The sequence below is a fragment of the Amblyomma americanum genome, chromosome 1, assembly GCF_052857255.1.
Source record: "Amblyomma americanum isolate KBUSLIRL-KWMA chromosome 1, ASM5285725v1, whole genome shotgun sequence".
NCBI lineage: Eukaryota > Metazoa > Arthropoda > Arachnida > Ixodida > Ixodidae > Amblyomma > Amblyomma americanum.
Window position 1 is genome coordinate 201,126,990 of NC_135497.1, and position 21,861 is coordinate 201,148,850.

Sequence of the window (21,861 nt, forward strand, 5' to 3'; positions counted from 1 at the left end):
CAAGTCGGGACTTAACACAAGCCTTGTATGCAGTGATTTTGGTGCTCACGGGAGAGTTTCTGAGTTTTCTTTTAATAAACCATAATTTCTTTACTGCTGATGAGCAGATGTCAGCGATATGAGTGGACCAAGTAAGTTTGTTCGTGAAGGTTACTCCGAGGTACTTATAGCTTTCTACTTCTAAAATGGGATGATTGTGAAGTATATAACTGTGAAATCTGGGCACTTTTTTCCTTGTGATTCTTAATAGTACGGTTTTGTTTGGGTTAATATCCATGCCCCAGCGCTCACACCAGTCCGCAATTGCTAATACAGTTTTTTGAAGTGACAAGTGGTCAGAATCACCTACTACTTCTTTAAAAACAATACAATCATCGGCAAACAGCCTCACCTCTACATCCTTTTCAACAATATCCACTAGGTCATTTACATAGATTAAAAATAACAGGGGTCCCAAGACACTGCCTTGAGGAACCCCTGAAGTCACATGCAGCATGTCAGAACAAGAGTCCTGGATTGCTACAAATTGCTGCCTATCTGTAAGATAGGCATGCACCCACTGAATTATAAAAGAGGGAATTCCAATCGATTCAAGTTTAAACAATAATTTTCCGTGAGGCACCTTGTCAAATGCTTTACTAAAGTCAAAAAATAAGACGTCTGTTTGTCCGGAAGCATCCAGCACTCTTGAAAATTCATGCACTACAGATAAAAGTTGGGTAACAGTAGACATACCTCTCCTAAAACCATGTTGGTAAGCTGTTAAAATATTACGGTCCTCTAAAAATTTTACAATATAACAAAAAATAGCATGCTCTAACAACTTACAGCAATTATTCGTCAAAGAAACAGGGCGATAATTGGTAACTAGTTGGCAGTCACCTTTCTTAAGAATAGGGACAACTCGAGCCTTACGCCAATCAGACGGTATAACACCTGTTGTCAAAGACAAGTTAAACATATCAGTTAAGTATTGAGATATTTGTTCCGCGTAGCGTTTAAGAAATGAATTCGGAACACCATCGGGTCCGGAAGATTTTTTTGTGTTAAGTTTAAGTAACATTGCTAAAACTCCTTCGCGACTAATTATCAGTTCGTTACTACAAACAGAAGAATAATCATTACTACAAACACACTGAGGTTTAAAATCATCTAGCTTCGTGAAAACACGCGTTGCAATCTCATTAGCGTCTGTTATAGTCACCTCGTCAATTTTTATCTTCGTAATTTCGTGCCTGGAAGGATTCAAATGGCGCCAGAACTTAGATGGGTCCGACCTCATGAACTCTTCAAGCCTGTTTTTGAAAAAGCTATTTCTGGCTTCTCTTACTTTGTCTGCCATCTTGCTTTTTAATGACCCAAACAGTGGAGTTCCTGTCCTGTGCTGTTTCCTAAGTCTTTTAAGTTTCCGTTTAATATGAATTATCTCTCTATTAATCCAAGGATTTTCACTGCGTTTAACGACTTTCTTGAGCGGTACAAATTTGTCAATACAAAACTTAACTGCATTGCAGAATTGTGTCCAACAACCCTCAACATCACTGGTAACAGAGCTAAGGTGACATTCCAAATAATCAAGAATCGCGACATCATCAGCTCTGCTAAAATCTCTGAAGCTGATCACTTTAACGGTTTTATCGGTCTTATCACCAGTGATTTTCCCGCAAAAGCATATTAATTTGTGGTCGGAGATGCCACGCTCTGCGTGAACAGTGCCATTACTGAACGACTCGCTCACAAACAACAGGTCCAAGATCGCTGATCCCCGTGTACAGTCATTCACAATCTGTTCAAGATTGAGCGAGAACATCATATCTAAAATGAAATCATTAGACGAAGAGAGGCCATAGTTCAAGTCATTCCAGTTAACAGACGGCAAATTAAATATATATATATATATATATATATATATATATATATATACACACTGCTCGCTTGCCTGCTATTCCAGCTTTTTGATCAAGCAGAAAAAAATGTATAAAGAAGTTTATTTCCTTAGCATCCAGGGCTCATTTCTTGATTTCTTGACATCGAATGTCGCGCTGCGTAACTGCACATTTAGAATTAGGCTCCATATGTGTATTCCAGGCAGCGTAGAAAGATGGCAATGAAATTAATTTTTTCTCCAGTTTTTCCATCTAATAAACTTTTGACGCAAGCGAGGCAGCAATGTGGGCTAGTTGGTTGTACCTTTGGTGGGAATAACGCGCTACACATGGACAAAAACGACAACTGAAACGAAGGACACAGGAGACGCGCGTGTCCTGTGTCCGTCGTTTCAGTTGTCGTTTTTTTGCGTGTGTAGCGCGTTATTTCAATATAAAAAAAATTTTGACAGTGGGCATTTACACCCCGAGGGTAAAACAAACATGTCTGGTGTGGGAGTGCAATGTGCTCTGAAATAACTTTCGCTTACTGATGTTGCACAGATCAGAGGTGTATTTTTTTTTTTGCATTTAACCTCCAGCAAAATGCACCCGTTTCAGCTTTTCTGTCCCGCGACATCGTGCTGAGCTGCAGTACGCCTCAGCTACTACGGCGCCGCACCGAACGGCAAAACAAGACAGAGAGAGAGGATTATTTAGAGAGAGAGGCAGAGAGGTCGCCGTGAGGGATCTTCACTTCAGTGAATTTAAGGAGGAGAAGAAAGAGGGCCATAGTGGGTGACATACTAGCGCATATTCCGCTTTGTCTTTGCAAAGGACAAAATCTCCACTACGAAGCTCGAATCAGGGTCTCCTTTCTGGGAACAAGAACAGTTGTGGCACCCACATCCTACAAGGCGACAAAATAAGCCATTTTTGTTGTCTGCCTAAAAACCTCTCAAACCACTACGAGGCTGGGGACAGTGGAATGCCACCCGACTCCATTAGAAGCTCAGCAAAACAAACTCGAGACCGCAACATCGTAGTAGATATAGAGTGGATACTACTCCATAATGACAGCAGCCAGCGAGTATGTCCTCATCAGTCTACAGGGAGCCAAAAGATATTGAAAATACTAGCAGGGCTGGCGGAATGAATTGGGAAAACGAAGAGAAGGGAAGAAGAGGCAGATCCTTAAAGGGGCAGTTCATTGACGGTGACGATGTAAGAATGTTCTTCCTCTAGTACATGTACATGCGCCGAACACAGCGGCGCGGGGGTGGTGCGGCATGTGGGACAACCAGGCCACCCGATAAAGGTGCGGCGGACGCAACTAAGCTGGTGGCCTGCTTTCGGAGGCGTTCCAAGCAGCGTTTGTGCATGTTTTGTGATGCCAGAGTGCATCTCAATGCGTGAACGTTAGATTCTCTGCTTCCACGTTGCGCTGGGCATCATGCACGAAAAAGTTCTAGCAAAACGAGGCTTTTTTGTTGCGGTTTGGTGCCTCCCGCGGCTATCGTTGCGCAAGCTTCCGTGGTGGCGCGTTGCGAGCCCGTGGGCGGTCGCTGCCTATGCGCCTGGTACCAGCGAAGTCCAGCCGGGTCCAAAAGCCGACCCGCCGCGATTATGGCTAATGCGTGCTTTTACCCGAACGGTAGTTCGGGCCAGAAGACTTGCGTTGATTGAATGCCGCTTTTGAAAGCTGCTTCGGTGCATACTCACCTGGAGCTTTTTGGTTTGGTTTCAGGGGTTTAACTTCCTAAAGCGACTCAGGCTATGAGGACACCGCAGCGGAGGGCTCCGAATTATTTGACCGCCTGGGGTTCTGTAACGTGCACTGACATCGCACAGTGCACGGGCCTCTAGGGTTTTGCCTCCATCGAAATGCGACCGCCGCGGCCGGGGCCGAACCTGCGTCTTTAGGGGTAGCAGCCGAGCACCATAACCACTGAGCTACCGCGGTGGCTTTGCCTGGACATGTGGCGCAGGATAATTCCTCGAGCAGGTAGGGTACTGCAACCGAGAGACCATGTCTATTATGCATTATCAGTTCGGCATTGAGTTAATGCATGTTTCTGAGAAGTCCGTCCAAGGAGACGGACGCTATCCGAAAATTGCCGATCAAACTGCGACTAAATGTGTTGTGTGCCTAAACTTGTGAGTGCACGAAATCGCATCTCCCAGCAAGGTTGTTCGTTATACTAAATTTCTTGTTGCACAGAATCGCTGTTCAGGCCGCAGTTGATTAATAAATGAGAATTGTGCTGTTCACAATCACGAAGCGACACATGGGGTATATGAGGGAGGCCGTGGTGGAGGGCTCCGGAGTAATTCAGACCACATATGATTCTTTAATGTGCGCTAACATCGCACAGCACACGGACGCCTTTTGCGTTTCGGCTCCATCGAAACGCGGTCGCCGCAGCCTGGATTGAACCCGTGTTCTGTGCGGCACAGCAGCCGCTGGTTCTAGAGCATGGAAGCCACGATGTCAGCAAACAAAACAATTGATGCTACCAACTCTTCACTTTATGCGTATAACTCTTCACCAGTGCTTAAAGTCTGCCTCCATCGAAGGGAAGTAACTAGTGATTCGAGTACAGGCGGAGAGGAAAATAAAGGGGAAGAGAGAGGAAACATCGTTTTCGACAAATGGGTGTAGTTATAGTTTTCAAAGAGCTGCATGCATACATAATTAAAATAAACAAAAAATAGAGCAAACTAGAAACACCACTAATCTTCTCAGGGAGGCGGGAATGGAAGAATGAAAGAACAAAGGAAAGTAGGAAAAAAAAGAAAGAAAGAAAGGAAGATAGAAAGAAAGGAAGGAATAAAAATTTTATTATAAAAACATAAACCTGCGCGCGGAACAAGATACGGAAGAGAAGTAGGATTACGCATTTTTATGTTTTTATAATCATGTCATACCAACTAGCCCCTCATCGCTCACTCCTGGAAAATGGTTTTGCACACCTTAGACAGTTATTGTTTTATTTGGGGAGGCTAGAAACTTTCCTTACTCATGAAGGTTGCCAGGAGGAGACTTTGCACTGTGTTTCCCATTGTACGCGTTAAAGAACCCAGATGGTGGAAATTTCCGGAGCCTTTCACCACGGCGTCCCTCATAGCCTGAGTCGCTTTGGGATGTTACACCTCCATGAACTATAAACCATAAACCAGTGTTATTCGGTAGCCTTGGAGCTGAGTGGCCAGTTCTGGACAGACTCTTGGCGTAAGGTCGCGGGTTTTCTTTTTTCTTCCAGCCTTTGTATAGTGCTGCCGACCTTTCATTTCTCTCGGTCTAAGATTTTTGATAACATGTTAATAATTCTTACTTAAAAGTCCTGGCGAAATTTTCTAATCGATAGTGAAAAAATGTTTAGACTACAACTGACAAGAATAAAAAATGGTTGCCTGCTTCGGATTAAAGTAGTGTCTACCTTTTAGCGCGGGGGGTCTCAGATAAAATGGGCCATGGAAATAAATACTCAGAAGACTGTGCTCTTGCGGATAGCAAGGAAGAAAAATCCGTTTTCCTTCAATTATTGCATTAAGGGCGTTTCAGTCAAAGAAGTGCCAAGGGATAAGTATCTTGGTATTGTAATAAACTCGCAACTAAAATGGAAGGGCTATATAGACCACATTAAATCCTCAGCTTTACGTAAACTTGGTTTTCTTCGCCATAAACTTAAGGGCGCACCTAGCAGCTGCAAGGTATTAGCCTACAATACGCTTATAAGACCAAAACTCGAATATGCCGCCATCATTTGAGACCCCCATGCAAAAAAAGACATAAGAGAATTAGAAAAAATACAGAGACATGCGGTACGTTTTATATTTAATAGGTACAATAGAACTGATTCCCAATCTTCGTTAATGGCAGCAAATGATAGTAAACCACTCCACGTCAGACGCAAGATAGCCCGCCTATCCTTCATTCACCAACTAATTCATAGAAAACTAGGCATTTCTCCAATCCCCTATGTGCAGTTTTCATAAACGCGTAGAACTGGTCGTCATCATGATCACACTTTAGCACCATACTTCGCTCATACTAACGCTTTTAAATTTTCTTTTTTTAAGCAAACGATTGACGAATAGAACGCCCTGCCTTTACGAGTGATATAGGGAGTTACTTTTGACAAGGCACTCTGGGAGCTATTTTAGATATATGTACTACATTAGACAATTTTATTGTTCTGTATTTTACGTTGTAGCTGCTCTTGTATTGATTGAATGTATTTTTCTGCCCTCCCTGCCTGGACTCAAATGAGGGTCTGCAGTACTGTGGAAATAAATAAAATAAAATCCCTTGAACCATATTGGTGGGGGTCCTATACCTCCCGAGACCCCCCTGACTTTAAGCGCTGCTTCATACTTAGGCACGCTACATGCTAGATGGCACGGTACTGCGGCAAAAAAAAATTCAGTTGGCGATCTCATGGCCTCCAGCAGTTTGTCCCCGCTGCGCATTTTGGTGCCACAAAACACGGCAGTTTTATTATGAAAGGCAGAAAATATGGCGGCAACGTTTATAAAAAAATACTCAGGTGCATAATTTGCACGACTTTAGAATGATCGGTAGAGGATTGAACATTATTAAGGGCAACACAATTACTTTAGCAGGCGTATTGAAATCCTTCGGAGCTGACAGGTACCGAGTCCAGTTTGCAGCATCGAGTATTTTGTCTTTTCACATACATGTCGGTCCAGCCTTCCTTGAGATCTCCGGCCACTCAGCATCGTCGGCGTAAAATATGAGCTTGGGGGGAGGAACGCCAGGGGCAAATCATTTTCCCGTCGCTTAGCTAAGAGTGCACTGCAGTAGCCACTACAACGTCGCAAACGTCGCCACTAAAGCTTCGCACTGTTGCTCTCCTTTCGCTCCCGGCGATCGCGCGCATAGCGGCAGAGTTCTAGTTGCGACCGAGCACGAGAGCGCGGCGCCGATTGCCTGCTACGGAGCCAGTATCAGGGATGCAGACCTTGACCCAAATGTAGGAGCGTGCGCTTTGAGGCTGACCCTTTATCTTTACGAGACGCAATAGTTAACCATTCTCTTGGCAGTCGTGCAGATGAACGAAAAAGCCTTGCATTGATTGTATTTCGATAACAAGCTCCGAAGAACCACAGGGCCGCGTCTTTGCTGCTGTTACGCCTATTAATGCAGTTGCAGCTAGTAGAACACGAAATAGCGTAAAGTGACTCGGTGTCGACATCAGTTTCACTCTTTCTGCGCATTGCCGCGCTTAAACAAGCAAGCACCACTGAACCATCCCGCAACACCTGCAATACTGCGGCCGCAGCTCGGAGACTTGACAAGCCCAAATTTTGTGGGGCCATCTGTCCGCGTTCAAAAGACTCACAAGGAGCGGCGAACAAGATGCGGTCGCCCCTTCGAGTGGAGTGTCAACATCTAACTATACTCTGATACCGTGTTGACGGTGCAGGCTTTTTGTCTCTGTGGCTATCACACTGCTCTTGATTATACAAACTGGGCCGGAAGCTGTAGGCACAAGGCCAGCGCAGCTTGTTAACCCGTTGTTTTGTCCTTTCGCACACGAAGACCGGCCAATGGTGGAATTTCAAGTGGCGCGAGAGAAGTCATCCTGGCACACTGTACGCCACTAAGTATTGGAAAAGACTGAAGGACGCACGGGCGTGGGCCTCGGAGAAGAGCAAGACCCTGTAGTGGCGCTCGGTTAGCTCACGAAGTGCAGCGCTCAGCGCACCGCGTTGTGCGGCTATACCGGCCTACGTTAGGTTGTTGTCGCCTTAAAAACGACCACCTGTAGCTCACAACAACCTCAACCTCTTCTTCCTCTTTGCCTTTCTCTGCCTATCCCGTTCGTCAGGTGCGGTGGGTCCGGAGCGCAGCGGGAACTAATTCGCCGCAGCAGAAGAATGCCCGCGGCAGTAATCAATATGCGACTACCCCCTTTCTTGACCTGCTTTCCTTTTAAGATCACCTAATGATTTTCCAGCTTTATTTCTGCTGGCGGGCGTCTGTGATTTTTCCCATCTGCTTTCCTTATCCATATTTCCTGCCAGACGCACTTGCGTTGTTTTTTTTTGTTGCTGGGAAAAACAGCCACGTGCGTTGCGCAGTTGCGCTAGACGCTTCGCACATGAGTGTACACGTATGAAAATAAAAAAGATTGGCAGTGATTAATAGCGCGCACGGAGTGCTTGCGACGAGTACAGGACTTTTACGCGGTTTGTACGCCGCGCCTTCCCCATTCCATCTATTTCGGTCCTTCTCCCTTCAGAACAGGCACGTGCCCCAGCTCTGCCTCTACGGTACTTGTCGGTGCGTTCTGATGGAATGTATTTTTGTACTGGTGGCAAAATATTTTTCGTCCATTACGCGTGGCGCCATTCAGTACAAAAAGGAAAAGTGAAAGGCATGAGCACGCAAGGTCGCCTACGTCCGACAACGTTTCATTATTGTAACCGGAGGAGGAAATTTACGACCATAAAAAATGGACGGACAATCATATTGAGTCTTAGAGCATTAATTAATATTAATGACTCACAGACGTACAGGTCGTTTACGTTATGAAATTGACGTATGCACGTTCGTCAACTAATATCATGGTGCGCTCAGACTTTATGAACGAATGGGCCATTTGTGCGTTGCTTTTTCCTAATACTACACAGTGTCAAAAAGAGGAAAGCAGCCACATTCCTAACTGTGAACAAAAAGTATGATTTCGGCGTTCATATTAGAACTGGCACAGCGCGATGGCGGCGACGGACACAGGAAAGAAAAAAACATTCAAACCGGCACAGCCCTGAACAAATAACGCCTTGGTTGTAAAAGTAACAAGCATCCTCTAGTCAAGTTTCTCTTCATTAAGACTTCGTAGACCAACTTTACGAACATGGAAGGCAGGCGGAATGGGAAAGACCCCCATTGTAGCCACAGTGGAAAAACAAGGAAAAGTAAAACAGGGAAGCAAGTTTGGCTCCGGCCAAGGTATAGCTCTAAGACTTTGCTTTGGAGTTTTTCGCTGAAATGGGCGGAGTTTGCCTTACGCAGTAGTCAGTAGTCATTGCCAGTGACGCTAGCGCGCATTAAAGAGCCGACCTATGTGCTGCAAAAGCTTGCAGTCGTGAAATGAAGGAAGTCAACAAGCCCCATAGGGACTCCATGAAATTAATACACAGTAATTTGAAGTTTAAATGGCAGACAACTTGGATAACGAATTAAACAAGCTGCACTTTGTAAAGCCCGTCCTGGGTGAACGGAAGACCTGTAGGCATCAGGAACGTTTTACTGTAATAATCTTATGCTGTCTCCGCATGGGACACACACACACCTTACACACAACTTCTGGCTGAAAAAACAAGGCAAATTTTTTTGTGAAAAAATTTGGAGATGAACTTACAAAAAGTCACATTCTGGAATATCAGAAAATGCTGTCGAGACTGGAAAGTCGGTGCTATGGTTAAATGCGATATTGTTTCCCCCAGAAAAAAAAAATAAACTAGCTGAGTTTTCAACTTGAAAGCTGTAGACAACTTATGCCCTTATGTGCAGTCGTTCAGACATCTCTAGAGCACTCGATCGACGCACCGGGGAGTATACTGACGTCATTCACGAGTGGTATAGGGATCGAAACAAGACCGCGTCACGCATGCACATTGCCATGGATCATGTTTAACTCCTCATGCCTTTAAAACACATACCGGGCCTGCCAGGGAGCGAAGACTGTCAAAAATGAACAACAGATCGCGCCGCTCAAGCGCTCTAGACAGGTGTGTGGACGAATGTACTCACCGTTACGCTGTTGTTTACTTTCCCATATCACATTTCAAATTTTGTCTAGCCGCGCCTTCTGTCCGCAAAACATCTTATGCTTCAGCTTCAAGAAAATGCTGAGAACAATCTTTGGCATGAGCAGAATTGAGCGGTTTTGATGGTGAAGTGGGAATTCAAGGACAGGAAGCAAGAAGCGGACAGCACGTGCGACGGAGCTTGCACAACCTACGATTCAAGGCGGCGCGTTTTTCGGCACTGCGCCTTCCTTCAGACTGCACGAAGAAAACAAAACTCATTTATGTTTCGCCAAAACTTTGCGAATTTCTCAACATTAATCGTTTGCTTCGAAAGCGGTGTTCATCGAGATGGAAAATGAACTTACGATACACCGGCGATGTTCAGGTTCCGGCAGCGAGCTTTCTTGAGCACTTTGCCAGCATCGGAGATGCTGCAGCCGAACTTGTTGTTCATAGTGATGCCACAGCCTACGCTGTTGCCATGGATGCGCAGCAGCAACCTGGAGGTCAAACGAAGACATTAACATATGTGCATGCGTGTGAAATGCAGCACTTTTCCTGGAGATGACGGTTTTAAAATACATAAGAGGTCTGTGAAAAATGATACGTGTGGACAACCAACCCAACAGCGGCAAGTTTGACGTTCACTTGTTGAGATGAAAAACTGCGGCGAACGGCAGGCATAGGAGTAGAATTTTGGTCGGGGGGGGGGGGGGGGGCGAGCTGCTGAACATGCATGTGCCAAAATTTACATGGGCACGCAGCTGACGAGTAAAGTGAGTTCTAACTTCAAGGATTTGTCTGACCCATGAAAATATCTGGCAATCTATGCTCATAGACACGCGTGCGGAGAGCGCTTGCAGTAGGCCAAATTTATGTGGTGCAAGAGTGATTGTGCGTTGCAGTACACGCGTGAAATACAGATTTCAAGAGCATGTTCCAAAAACGAAACGGATAACGCGCAGGTGCTAGATTACGGTATGTCAGTGACCTCACCGAGTATCTGCTTTTCTTTCAATGCGAGCCATGTTTTATTGCTGAAAACAGTTGTACCTGGCATTCTTGTCTCTGATTTTGTCCAGCTCTTCGACGGAGTCGAACGTCATGAGAGTGACTTGGTTCTGCTCGGCGAAGTCAAGGTGGTCCACGTTTTTGATGGGGTTGGCGTAGACAATTCGTTCGGGAGACACGCCCAGTTCCAGCACAGTCTCGATCTCGGTCTGCGTGCACCGTCGGTTGCCGAACACAAGAAGGGAACGGTGAGCAATTGATAATAAGGCTACGTCCCCTCTGTTAAATAGCGAACAACGTGTGTTGAGAACGACGGCGTTACAAGCCCTTGAAAATCCTAAAACGGCCGCAACCTGTTTTTCCGCAGTATACAAGAAGGGGCGGACAGCTTGAAAAGGACTGCGATGCAAGACGAGAGACGAAAACGGTCCTTTCACGCCGTTTCAATGTAGTTGCCCAACTTTTATGCAAGTATTTTTGCTAAGGGGTAACGTACTTGCGTTGTAGCAGTTGTACAGACGTCATGCCTCTTAAACGCGAGGTAATTATACGCAGTCAGCCACATTTGCGATGAAGTTCCCGTAGCCTCGAGACTTAAACATGGTCCACAACCCACCTTGCAGAAAAAGTTTTCGGTCTCGTTAAGTCCCGCAGTTCTAGCTGTTTTCTCCTAGTTGGCTGTATTGCCTGACCTCAAATGAAGCTATAGGAAAGCATGCACCTATGGACCAAACGTATTTTTTATTAATTTTTCTTTTAGAGGGTCGCCCACTCTTAGTGCGAACACACGAGCGCGTGGCCGCTCTCTTTAGAGGGTCACTGCGTGCGACACAGCTGCTCATCGCAGCCATCCAGTTAGTTGTATGTCCTCCCCGGCCATGCCAGACAGCACTGCTCTGGCGATAGGAACCTCATCGACCAGGGAGCGATGGCGGCCTGTTGGACGGCTCTTACAGAACAATCCAATTAACATTACATGTCACAGGGACATCGAGAATTTTCCGCTAATGACAGGAATCGAGCACTATGCCGCTTAGCTCGGTCTTTGTTTAGTGTTTGGAGGAGGATGCCCTCAGAAGAAAATGCGTCGCGACGAAACAAAGTATAGTTCTGGATAGTTTCCGGCTGGTTAGACGCGCGACGGTATACAGACCATTACAAAGTTTCCTTTCTAACGCTCAACGTTGTTTTATCACGTGATGTAGATGCGTATTGCTTTTACAGTAGCGTTTTCGCTGCAGATTTAGAGCACAATCCTTAGACACAATTTAGTGCACACCCATTATGACAGCGTAAATAAGGCTGCGACAAAGAATAAACACTCGGTCAACACCCGCGTTATCTGTCCAGCTTAGCAGATGACACAGGTTAGGTCTAGGCTCAACGAGCGTTTTACTAGCTCGCAACCATGGATAAAAGTATGTCAGCGCTCACGTGCATAGCCTGTTTCAATTAACTGTCTAGATGCACAAGTTATATTCCCAAATCAGTATATTAACCCTATGCACACATCAAAGCCATTTGAACCCGCTGCGGTAGCTCACTGGCTAGCGTTCGGCAGCTGAGACAAGGTAGCGGGACCAAACCTCGGCCGTGGCGGCCGCATTTCTATGGAGGCGTAATACAAACAAGCCCGCGTGCTGTGTCATGCCAAAGCACGTTAAAAAATCCGAGGTGGTGGAAATTATTCCGGAGCCCTCCACTGTGCTGGCCCTCACAGCCCACCGTGCAGCTTCGGGGCGTTAAACCCACATATCGATATACGAACACCGAACCCCTCTGAGCACATCGCCGCTAAGGCGTGGTGCTGTAGCAGATTCTAATGGGTGCGAAATGCTGCTTCGATTATACAGGTCTTCACAGACATGCATGTTTTTTGAAAGTCGGGCGCTTTTTATATCAGCTGGAATTTAGCAAAAAAATGAACACTCAGAACTCCCTAACGGCCATTTCCGTTTGTGCACCTCCCTTCAGATTGGCTTCAGCACGCACAATTTGAGAAATGACAGGTCACATGCTACACCGGCTCCAATCTGCCAGGAGCATAAGCTCAATGGGTGCCTATCTGACGTTGTATACAGGTGTGTTGCTCATACAGATACTGATTTATTAGAGAGGAAGAGCTCGCTGCGGTTTCATGGTTTTTCCTATGACCGGCTGCAGGGCGGGCTGCTATTTTTTACCATGATGCTGAAAAATTGAAAAACAACAATTTATTGTAAAGCTACACTGTCCTTTCCTGGTGTCCAGATAAAGCAACCCTCTTTTTTGGTGTACGTTCCAAACTTTGCATATTGAAAGGCAGCAGACATGCTTTCAAATTTCCTCGTGCAACGTGCAATAATTTACATTACTGCATGCTCGGCCAGTGCAATAATTTCTGTTGCAGTCTTATACCCCTTTAACTCGGGACTACTTCACGGCCTTTGCCGTAAAGTTGTCTTAATGCACTAAAGGAGGAAAACCGAAAAGGATCAGCGGCGCTGCTACAAGGCAAATCCAAAAGAGCTAGAACGCGGCCTCCGTGAACGCCAAAACTCACCGCTGTGTGTGAAGCGGCGCAAGTAACATTATAAAATTAAAGCAGACGGTAGCACTTCAGCTAAGAGGATAAGAGTGCTTTCGTGTATGTTTGAAAAAGTAGCTGTCACGATAATAAACGAGCGTTTTGACGGTGAGAAACGGATATTTTGAAACAAAAGTTTCTTTCTTTTTCATCGCTTCCGATCCGACCACGGTAGTCGCACTTTTCCGTTCGGCTCCTCGTTGTGTGTGAGAAGCGTACTTTGTTGCTTATGTCCTTGTGCGTATTTCAAAGAAATTAGGTTGTGCCAGGTTAGCGTGCTGCCGCAATCATGAGCGATGAACCGCAAGACGTTAAAACCAAGTCTGTAATTGCCATGAAGAGCAAACGAAGGAAAAACAGGAAAGCGAGAAGCGCAAGCAGGTGTGTGTCGATGCGGCTGCTGAAAAGCGTTCAAGTCCCTTCTTAGCAGTGTAGATGTCTTAAGTCATAACCTCCTCTACGGTTAAGTGCACTGAAACGCAAAATTAACGATTAAATAAGATAAATTAGTATTTTTCACGTTTTCAAAACTAAAAATTGCGTCAATTTTTTATTCTTTGAGCTCGCTAGCTGGCGCTGCCGTCTGGGTTGCTCCTTTAAGCAACTTTAAGGCCGCTGATGGCCGCCTTTGCGGCTACGGACCTTTATCGCAAAGGTCTCGACGCTTTGCCGTGTAGATGCGCGTCACGCGCCTTTGGGGCAAAGGACCTTAATTCCTAAGGCCTTACAAGTGCCCGTGTGACAGAGGTATTATCTTATTAACATGAAGGTCGACACTGCTCAAAAGATATACTGCTGCAGATAAGGTAGTCTGCATCATAGGAAGAAGTACTATCGCAGACAAAAGTCTCTTTGGAAAGAGATTTAGGCACATAGGCGCCATGCGTTTCAGGGATGCCATTATTTCCCTGACACATATTACAGAACGCGGGTTTGACTTTCACCTCTAGAAGTGTGGTCATGATCCTGCCGGTAATAATAAAGCTATCGGCTCCAATTGCGGCTCAGGCGTTCTAGAAACTTTTGTCACCGACTGTACGTCATGCACTTGTCTGGCATAGGTACATGGGGGATAGCTGTAAAAAGATGAGTCGCGGAATATTGGCGACGGTGTGTGTATCCCAGGAATACTTACCTTATTTGAACAGTCAAAGTTGACGCCAAGGGAATTGAGCGTCCGCAGCACTACCAGGTCCGTGCAGCATTTGACGGCTGAAATTGAGCGTCTTAGCTTTGAGCGTCTTAATAGTGGTTGCCTGGGGCTCAGTTACACTTTTTTTTTCTTCAGAACAATAGGCTAGTAATTTTCATTCATCATGTAGATATTGGACACTGCCCGTAACTAAACATAATTTTCATTAGAGATGAAACATGGGTCTTTTTAGGAGAAGTATGCGCATTGTACATGTAGTTCTGGGAGATAGATTTCTTTACAGAAGAGAAAACAACCGTAGATGTTTGTCTTGTTCGCTTCTCCTCATTGCTTTGGTGCAAAAACGTACTGTTCTTGAAGCTTTGCTATTTCTGGGAGATAGATTTCTTTACAGAAGAGAAAACAACCGTAGATGTTTGTCTTGTTCGCTTCTCCTCATTGCTTTGGTGCAAAAACGTACTGTTCTTGAAGCTTTGCTATAAATGAAACTGAAGTCGTCGCTCTAGTAAAAATCTCTCGGGGGTATCTACGTGTCAGCACGGTGCATATGTCCTGGCAGAGAAAATGCTACGACACGAGTCACAGCGAGGCTCTTCAAGTTGATGTTGTAACTGAATGTTTAGTTTGGGTTTTCCACACAGCTTGGCATGTTAAGTGAGGCGCGATCAGACAGCGAATGCAACCATCCTAGCCTCGGTGATGAACGGTTACGGCGACTTTTTGAGCGGCTGGCAGTGGTGTGGCAGACATCCGGTTTAAAGCTGACAGCTGTGAGCTGCGTGGCATTCTCTTTATTTGCTACACCGCGTGGTTCACACTGCAGAACCCTGCACGTTACACTCATTACGTTTCATAAATGATTGCAGGCCAAATGATTCCTCGCCGAAGCTGTCACTTCTTAACTACTCTTAATGTAGTATGCTTTTGCGTTGAGTGCTGCATAACTACTGAAAATCGTGAACCCGTGGCCGCAACCATGTATGCAGAAATGCCTGTTACGGGAAAGGATGTTTTTAGGCAGTGGTGGTGCACAAACACGTCTAAGCTGGCATTCCAAGCAATTTCCTTGTTCTGTTCGCCCTGCACGGTATGAATGTTTTCTCTGGCTTCATTGCCTGACACGAATTGTAACCAATGCTTGCTGCAAGAGGTTAACTGACTGTCAGTTATTTTTGGACGATGCGGCATTTAATTTCGCAAATATTTTCAGTGGATTCCAATAACGTCATCAACTTATTTTAACGACTCACCTTAACTGCAGGGCAGACCTGCATCAATTCTTATCCTTTAATATTCAGACTTCTTTACAGTGTAACCCATTGAACTACCTATATTAACCACGCATCTCACGATATACTGGCTTTTGATGGCGAATTGCGTTAGTAAACAGTGGATGTACCGTTACGTAAGTAGTAGTCACCATGCGTTATGGGTAACGTATGTGTAAAGCGACCCACGATATTGTGCTGATATTACATCGTAAGCGGTTATTAAACAAAAACGAGCACATCAGCTTAAATAATAAAACAACGACTGCAAGCGGTCAAAAAGCGTTACTCAAAGATTGTGTCACCGTCACCTATCAAAATACCACAAAATGAACAAAACGTCTTATCTGATTATATTGCAAACTAAACGACTTTGCCAAATATTGACGTAATCAGGAGTCATACTGTCAGTGATAGTTTCATTCTGGAAAAAAAATTCGTGCAGCTAGATAAGGCAATTATGTGCAGTCAGACTTTGATTTAACTGCACAATGTAACCTAACCACCACATCGCCTTGTAGGGTACTCATAGCTTATCTGTTGGGAAGTGGGCTGTGGCTTTTCCTTACAAAATATTGTCATGCTTTATGAGCATTTACTCCGTCTTCACTGATCTTTTTGATGTGTAAAAATTTTATGTTTAAAAGAGTGCTAGTTCGCTTCAACGACAGCGTGGACATAACGCAGACCCTTATAGTATGGCAATGCGTAGTAGTGCTTTTGTATTCGTGCATGAATAAGAGCATAAAAAACCATAAGGGCTTACATAGGCTAGCATAAAGGTAATGCCAGCCGCCGCAGTGGCTGAGTGGTTGTGGCGCTCGGCTGCTTACCCGAAAGACTCGAGCTCGATCTCGGCTGTGGCGGTCGCATTTCGATGGAGACGAGATGCTAGAGACCTGTGTACTGTGCGATGCCAGTGCACATTAAAGAACCTCGGGTGGTCGAAATCCAGAGCCCCCGCAGAAACCAAAAGTGCGTTCGAAAGTAAAAACTGCGGCTTTGAAAAATATACTTTTGTTTACCAGCTCAAGAAACAGCATTTTTTAGATGCTATAAACTAGTACCTAATTTCTGCTCATGCTTCGAAACGCAGCGGGAACTCGAGGACAAAAACAGACCATTGCCTAAAATTTTCTCTCTAGATTTATCCGCACCATTTCACCGGGTCTTGATATTTGGTTCCATAACTACAGCACGAAAATCGGGACATAGAAGAAAGGAACACACAGGGACACAACACAGCGCTGCGTTGTGTCACTGCCTTTCTTTTCTTCGATGTCCCGTCCGTCGCGCTGTAGTTACGGAATATCGTCACCAACTCGCCTCTCAACTCACCTTTTTTTATTTAACAGTTCGCATAGCAGTCTTTTACTGTGCATATTTGTTTTCCCTTCCCGAAAGTTACAGATGTATGCGGTCGTTCCCCTGTAAATGCTGAATTCAGAGTAACAGCTGCCCGGCCTCGAAAGATCTCACCGTAAAAAGGCGTGACGTTCGGTAGTTGGTGCCTCCACAGCTGCACCTTGTACTCCAGGTTCCTGACGTCACACACGTAGAAAGCTTCGCTCGCCCCCTGCGTTAGGAGAGAGCGCAAGAGCCGTGAGCAAGAGAAAGAAGGCATTCGCATATCGTAATGCGGAACAAATAGCTGCCGCATCGTTTGTGCGCACAAATCAGAAATGCATACTGTATCAATACTAATCAGAAAGGCTACCAAGCAGGCATACACCGAATTTTATTTGCTATTTACAGAGTGTCTACAGGAAGCATTCAAACTTTTTAATTTGGAAGAGTTGGCCAACAATTTCGGGGGAGTTGCTTTAACGGCATTCTGTTTGTTGGTGACATAGTCTTGGTAAGTTGCTTGGAGGGCAAAGTGCAGCAAATGACTGAAGAGAAATACAGCGGTTGAGGATCGAATCACAGGCAAGCTGACAGAACTAGATTAGCATTGTTCATTAACTCTCTTTGAGGTGTTTGAATAATGACCTCCATGTGAAAAACCCTAAAACCTATCTGACTTCCTAAGCGTGATGTTGTATACTTTAATATGGCACGCTTAATCAGTCATTGAAGAGGGCTATGTGGCTGAAGGCCCCTTTCGTTCTCAGCTTTTGTCTTCACGCAAATCAGTAAAGTATTGCAGAGGGTTCACGAAAGCCCAACACAGCAGCCTCGACGCCACTAGTACGACGGTCTGCCTTGCGGTGCAGACACTCCAAAAGAAAGAAAATATGTTCATTATTTTCAAATTTAGTTGCTCAATTAGCTCAGACGATAAAACATTGCTCAATATTAAAATTAAAGCTTATCTTCTCCCTAAAAGTGGTGGTTTATACGACAAAAAATAAACATCTTAATGGCGACTACGCCTGCTATGTATTACGTCTTCGTTAAAACAATTTTGAGCTGTTCTCATATATACATCATCTCGCATCAGGGTCCACTTATTCTAGTCCCTTTCACCTGGGTTCCTGGCGGGAAGCCTAGACAACCGTCCTTCGGCTTCCTCGAGTGTTAAGGCACAGCTCTCCGATATTCTGGGAGTCGTACCTGGCGCCATGTAGTAGAAGACCGACTGAAAGTATAAACTGGAGCGCCGGAAAAAGCACGAACTAAATTTTTTTTATGTCTTCCTCTGTAGCGCAAGTCCGTGACTGACGCCGAATCGTAGCGATACTTAAACAGCGCCTATGCGCAAAACGAAGGAGTTCGACACTCTAGCAGGCGAACTTTTCTTTCACGCACAGTGTCAAAGAGACAAGCACATGTAACACTTGCCCAATATTTCAATATGGAAGCCCTGCTGGTAGAAATCAGGAGTGCCACAGCTAGCGTCGCCAACTTGTTTTCCTAATCTGACAGAGTACCGTCCTATATTTCCTGAAATTTATAGCAGATGAAGGGAACCTTATGTCTGTTCTTGGTAGCGTCAAGCGTAATTCTGATGGTTACATTTGGTCTGCGGACTAATTTTGAGGTATTGTTAGTAGTAAGAGCAATTTTGATGCCAAGGTCTGATTTAAGATCTAACTGGATTTGAAAAGTTTTCATGTACAAACTTGCGCCGCAGCGGCAACAAGCGTGATTCCCAAGGCAACCGACGTTTACGACGTACCTGTTTGCGCCATCAAAAAGCGTTTTCACATTGAAGTCAGCTTATAGCCGAGGTCGACGGTGCTGTGTGCGGAAGCGAGAATTAATTTTGGGCCGGTTCTAGTCAACAATTGCGGCAGCAGCAAGTGTAGCTCAGAAATGTGCAGACCAGGCCGGTATCGAAAATACGTTTAGTGGTGTTTTTCACCAGCAGAGAAATTCGAACGTCGCTTTGCTTCAACATTCGGTCGAAGCTCAAGCACTAACAGTGAAAAGGAAAGATCAAAACTTAATTGGCCAAATTTGTTACCGGCGTAAGTAATAGGCCATTTTAGCGCACTTTGCTGTCCTATTATGTCCATTATGTTCGCTTTTTTTTCTGTTGTATTGCGCGCAAACATTTTGAGAGTTTTCCTGCGTCACGGAGAAGAATCGCTAGTAAGGTACAAGAAGAAACCAGCGTCATGCCTGATACACCCATTTTCGGAGCAGTTAAACGTTGCGGCGGCATGCCGTTCCGATCGCGCAAGCTGTGCCGATAATCATACTACATAGACTGTGCCAACCAGTAAACTATACTGCAAGAATCTAGTTCAGTGGGAGCAAGTTCCACGCAGCCCTGCATTTTCATCACTTATCATTCTTTTTTTTTACCATTGCAAGTTTATAAATTGACTGTTACTTCTACATACATGCTTGCATTCAATGTGTAGCATGGGAGCGTTTAAAATGGCACCTTTTCCTGGCTGTCCCGATGCATGTCAGTGGCCTTACATGAAAAGACGAGTCTGTCGATAGGCTTACAGTGCACATAACCCGGGTTATTGCCGCGCCATGTGTTGAGGTTCCCGTGGAGGTGTTACCACACAGGAATCTGGTACCGCTTGGGCTTTACTGCTTTACACAGCAAGCAGGTTCGTCGCTGTCGCTCCTCTAGAGCTCCGCCAGAAGGCGCATGTTCCAGGCCTGTGGCACAGTGCCTTGCAAGCTTTCGTCACAGGTGGTACGTTTTCCTTTAACTGTGCAAGGTTTCGCTTATCGGGACAGCACGCTGAACTTCCCTTTGCACGACCGCCAATAATTCCGCCTCTGCCGTGCCTTCCGAGAGTCACAGGGAAATCTTCACTCCCACTCCCACCTCACTCAAATAGATTTCCTCTCCCCCGCTATATATAGCTCTTTTTTTTCAATGTCTCATGCATCGTGAGTTGGCTACAGCACACTCCATTTTTAGCCACTTAAAAAAATTCAGCCTATATCGCCGTCGAGAGCGGACGTAAGCATGGAGCTTACAAGAGATGAGGTGCGGGCTAGTTGGTTGACCATGACTGATGAAACAGTGCTGCATTAGTATTTCTTTCATAGCGTTATTGAACAAAGAGCTTCTTGGAAAGGCGTAAAAAAGATTAGTAGCTTCGGTTTTCTGCTTGTGCACTGCACCTTTTTCGACCTGTCACACATCGAGCCATGAATATAATTATGTGAATTTCGGCAAATCATTTGTAAGTCAGCGCTGTGTCTGTTTTCTTATGTCTACGGCCTCGTCCCTTGCGCTATTTCATTAATCGTAAGCATGAAACTCATTGCAGAAACGGCGCAGTGCACTGTAGGGCAGCTCAGTATGGCCCCACTATAGAGCCTTGGAGCTTCCGTCATCCGGCACTTTTCCTTGGTTAGCTTTTTATAGCTAGCCACAGCGCACTCGGCTACCTTTTGATGTGCGGCGACCCGCTTGACCAGTGCTGCTCTCCGAAAAAGTGTAGGTATTTTCAACCACTGCTTCAGCTCGCGCTACAAATCGCGGTCAATATTTATCGCTCACACCACGTTTTTTGCAGTTTCACCGACGCGAAGGTCCTAAAGTTCTGCGTAGCAGGTGCTCCTGCAACCCCTCTTCTTCGCCAAATGGCTGCAGGCCGCGCCGTTCACGTGGGTCGCTACAGTTGCGTTCAGTGCCGCTGCGTTCAGATGTTTTTTTTTTTTGTACTAGGCAGCGCGTTCAACGCCTGTCACAGAATTCATGAGCTTCCTCGCAGTTTTTGAAGCGCCGTAAAGCTCGCTCGCCCTTCAGCTGCGCTCGCCGCGGTGGCTTGGACACTCAGCTGATGAGCCAGTGGAGGCGGAATTGATTCTCGGCCGCGGCGGCCACGTTTCCACGCAGCCGAAATGCGAAAGACACCCGTGTGCTGAGCACGATGCCGTTGCACGGTAAAGAGCACCAGGGGTTCCAAATTAATCTGGAACCGCCTTCATGCTTTCTCGCTCAATTTTTTCACTCCCTTCTGTATTCCTTCCCTCACGGTTTGTTTGAGGAGTACATTGCGAATTGAGAGAGTTACAGCGCCTTTCCTTTTCTGAAAAACAATTTTTTCCACGGGGTTCTCCGCAAACATTTTCGGCGCAGAAGATACGAATGGAAGATGAGGACGACAACGATAGCGAAAGCAGCTGCGGCGATGGCCGAGCGGTCTAAGATCTGTTTGCGCAGGTGCCGTTTGGTCGGGGAAGTTTTCTTTCCTGCTGGGTAGCACTGGGACGGATAGTTTCAGAATATTTCGGATGTTCGCGGTAATTTGTCGAGAATGGGAGCTGAAAGCATTTCATACCTGAAAATAACTAAATCTCGAGAGGATTATAGTACGAAATTCGCGAACTAAGTCCTCATAAGCCGAGCTTCCCACGTTCGTGGCGCACGTAGATTCTGTCCTTGCATCGCTGCTTTCAGCGGCGCAAGGTTAGTTCCACTGAAGACTGAACCAGAAGGCCCTGCTCACGGCGCCGCGTGCGGGTCTTTGTAATGGTCAAACAATTGAACATCATGAGGTAACAGCTCCTAAGCAAAGGTTTTGACCGCTTGCCCAAAACTACGTGCTGGAAAGTGCAATATAGTTAATCAGCTTGTCGGTAAATATGTCTCCCAGTTTTTCTGATGTCCGCAACACTGGCATTACTGTGGCGCTGAAGTAATTCATATACCTCAAAAATCATATATTGAAAAATTAGAGACGGGCTTCCCTGAAGCACCTGGTATATAGGACGGCCAATAACGCAGGTGTCATCCAAGCACAGATAATTTAGAATTCACGATCGTTACGGCTAGTTTTTCAAGAGTTCAAT

General features: G+C 45.5%; 1 protein-coding gene across 2 annotated transcripts in view; it reads right to left on the reverse strand.

Moving 5' to 3' along the window:
- LOC144094592 (ornithine decarboxylase-like) overlaps positions 1-21,861 on the reverse strand; it is a 94,899-nt gene that overhangs the window by 11,781 nt on the left and 61,257 nt on the right. For both annotated transcript variants that reach the window (XM_077628519.1, XM_077628512.1), the window contains 4 exons: positions 17,125-17,221; positions 14,360-14,436; positions 10,701-10,867; positions 10,013-10,147 (listed from right to left, as the gene is read on the reverse strand). In XM_077628519.1, coding sequence (XP_077484645.1) covers positions 10,013-10,147; positions 10,701-10,867; positions 14,360-14,436; positions 17,125-17,221 — 476 coding nt within the window. The remainder of the gene's footprint in view (positions 1-10,012; positions 10,148-10,700; positions 10,868-14,359; positions 14,437-17,124; positions 17,222-21,861) is intronic.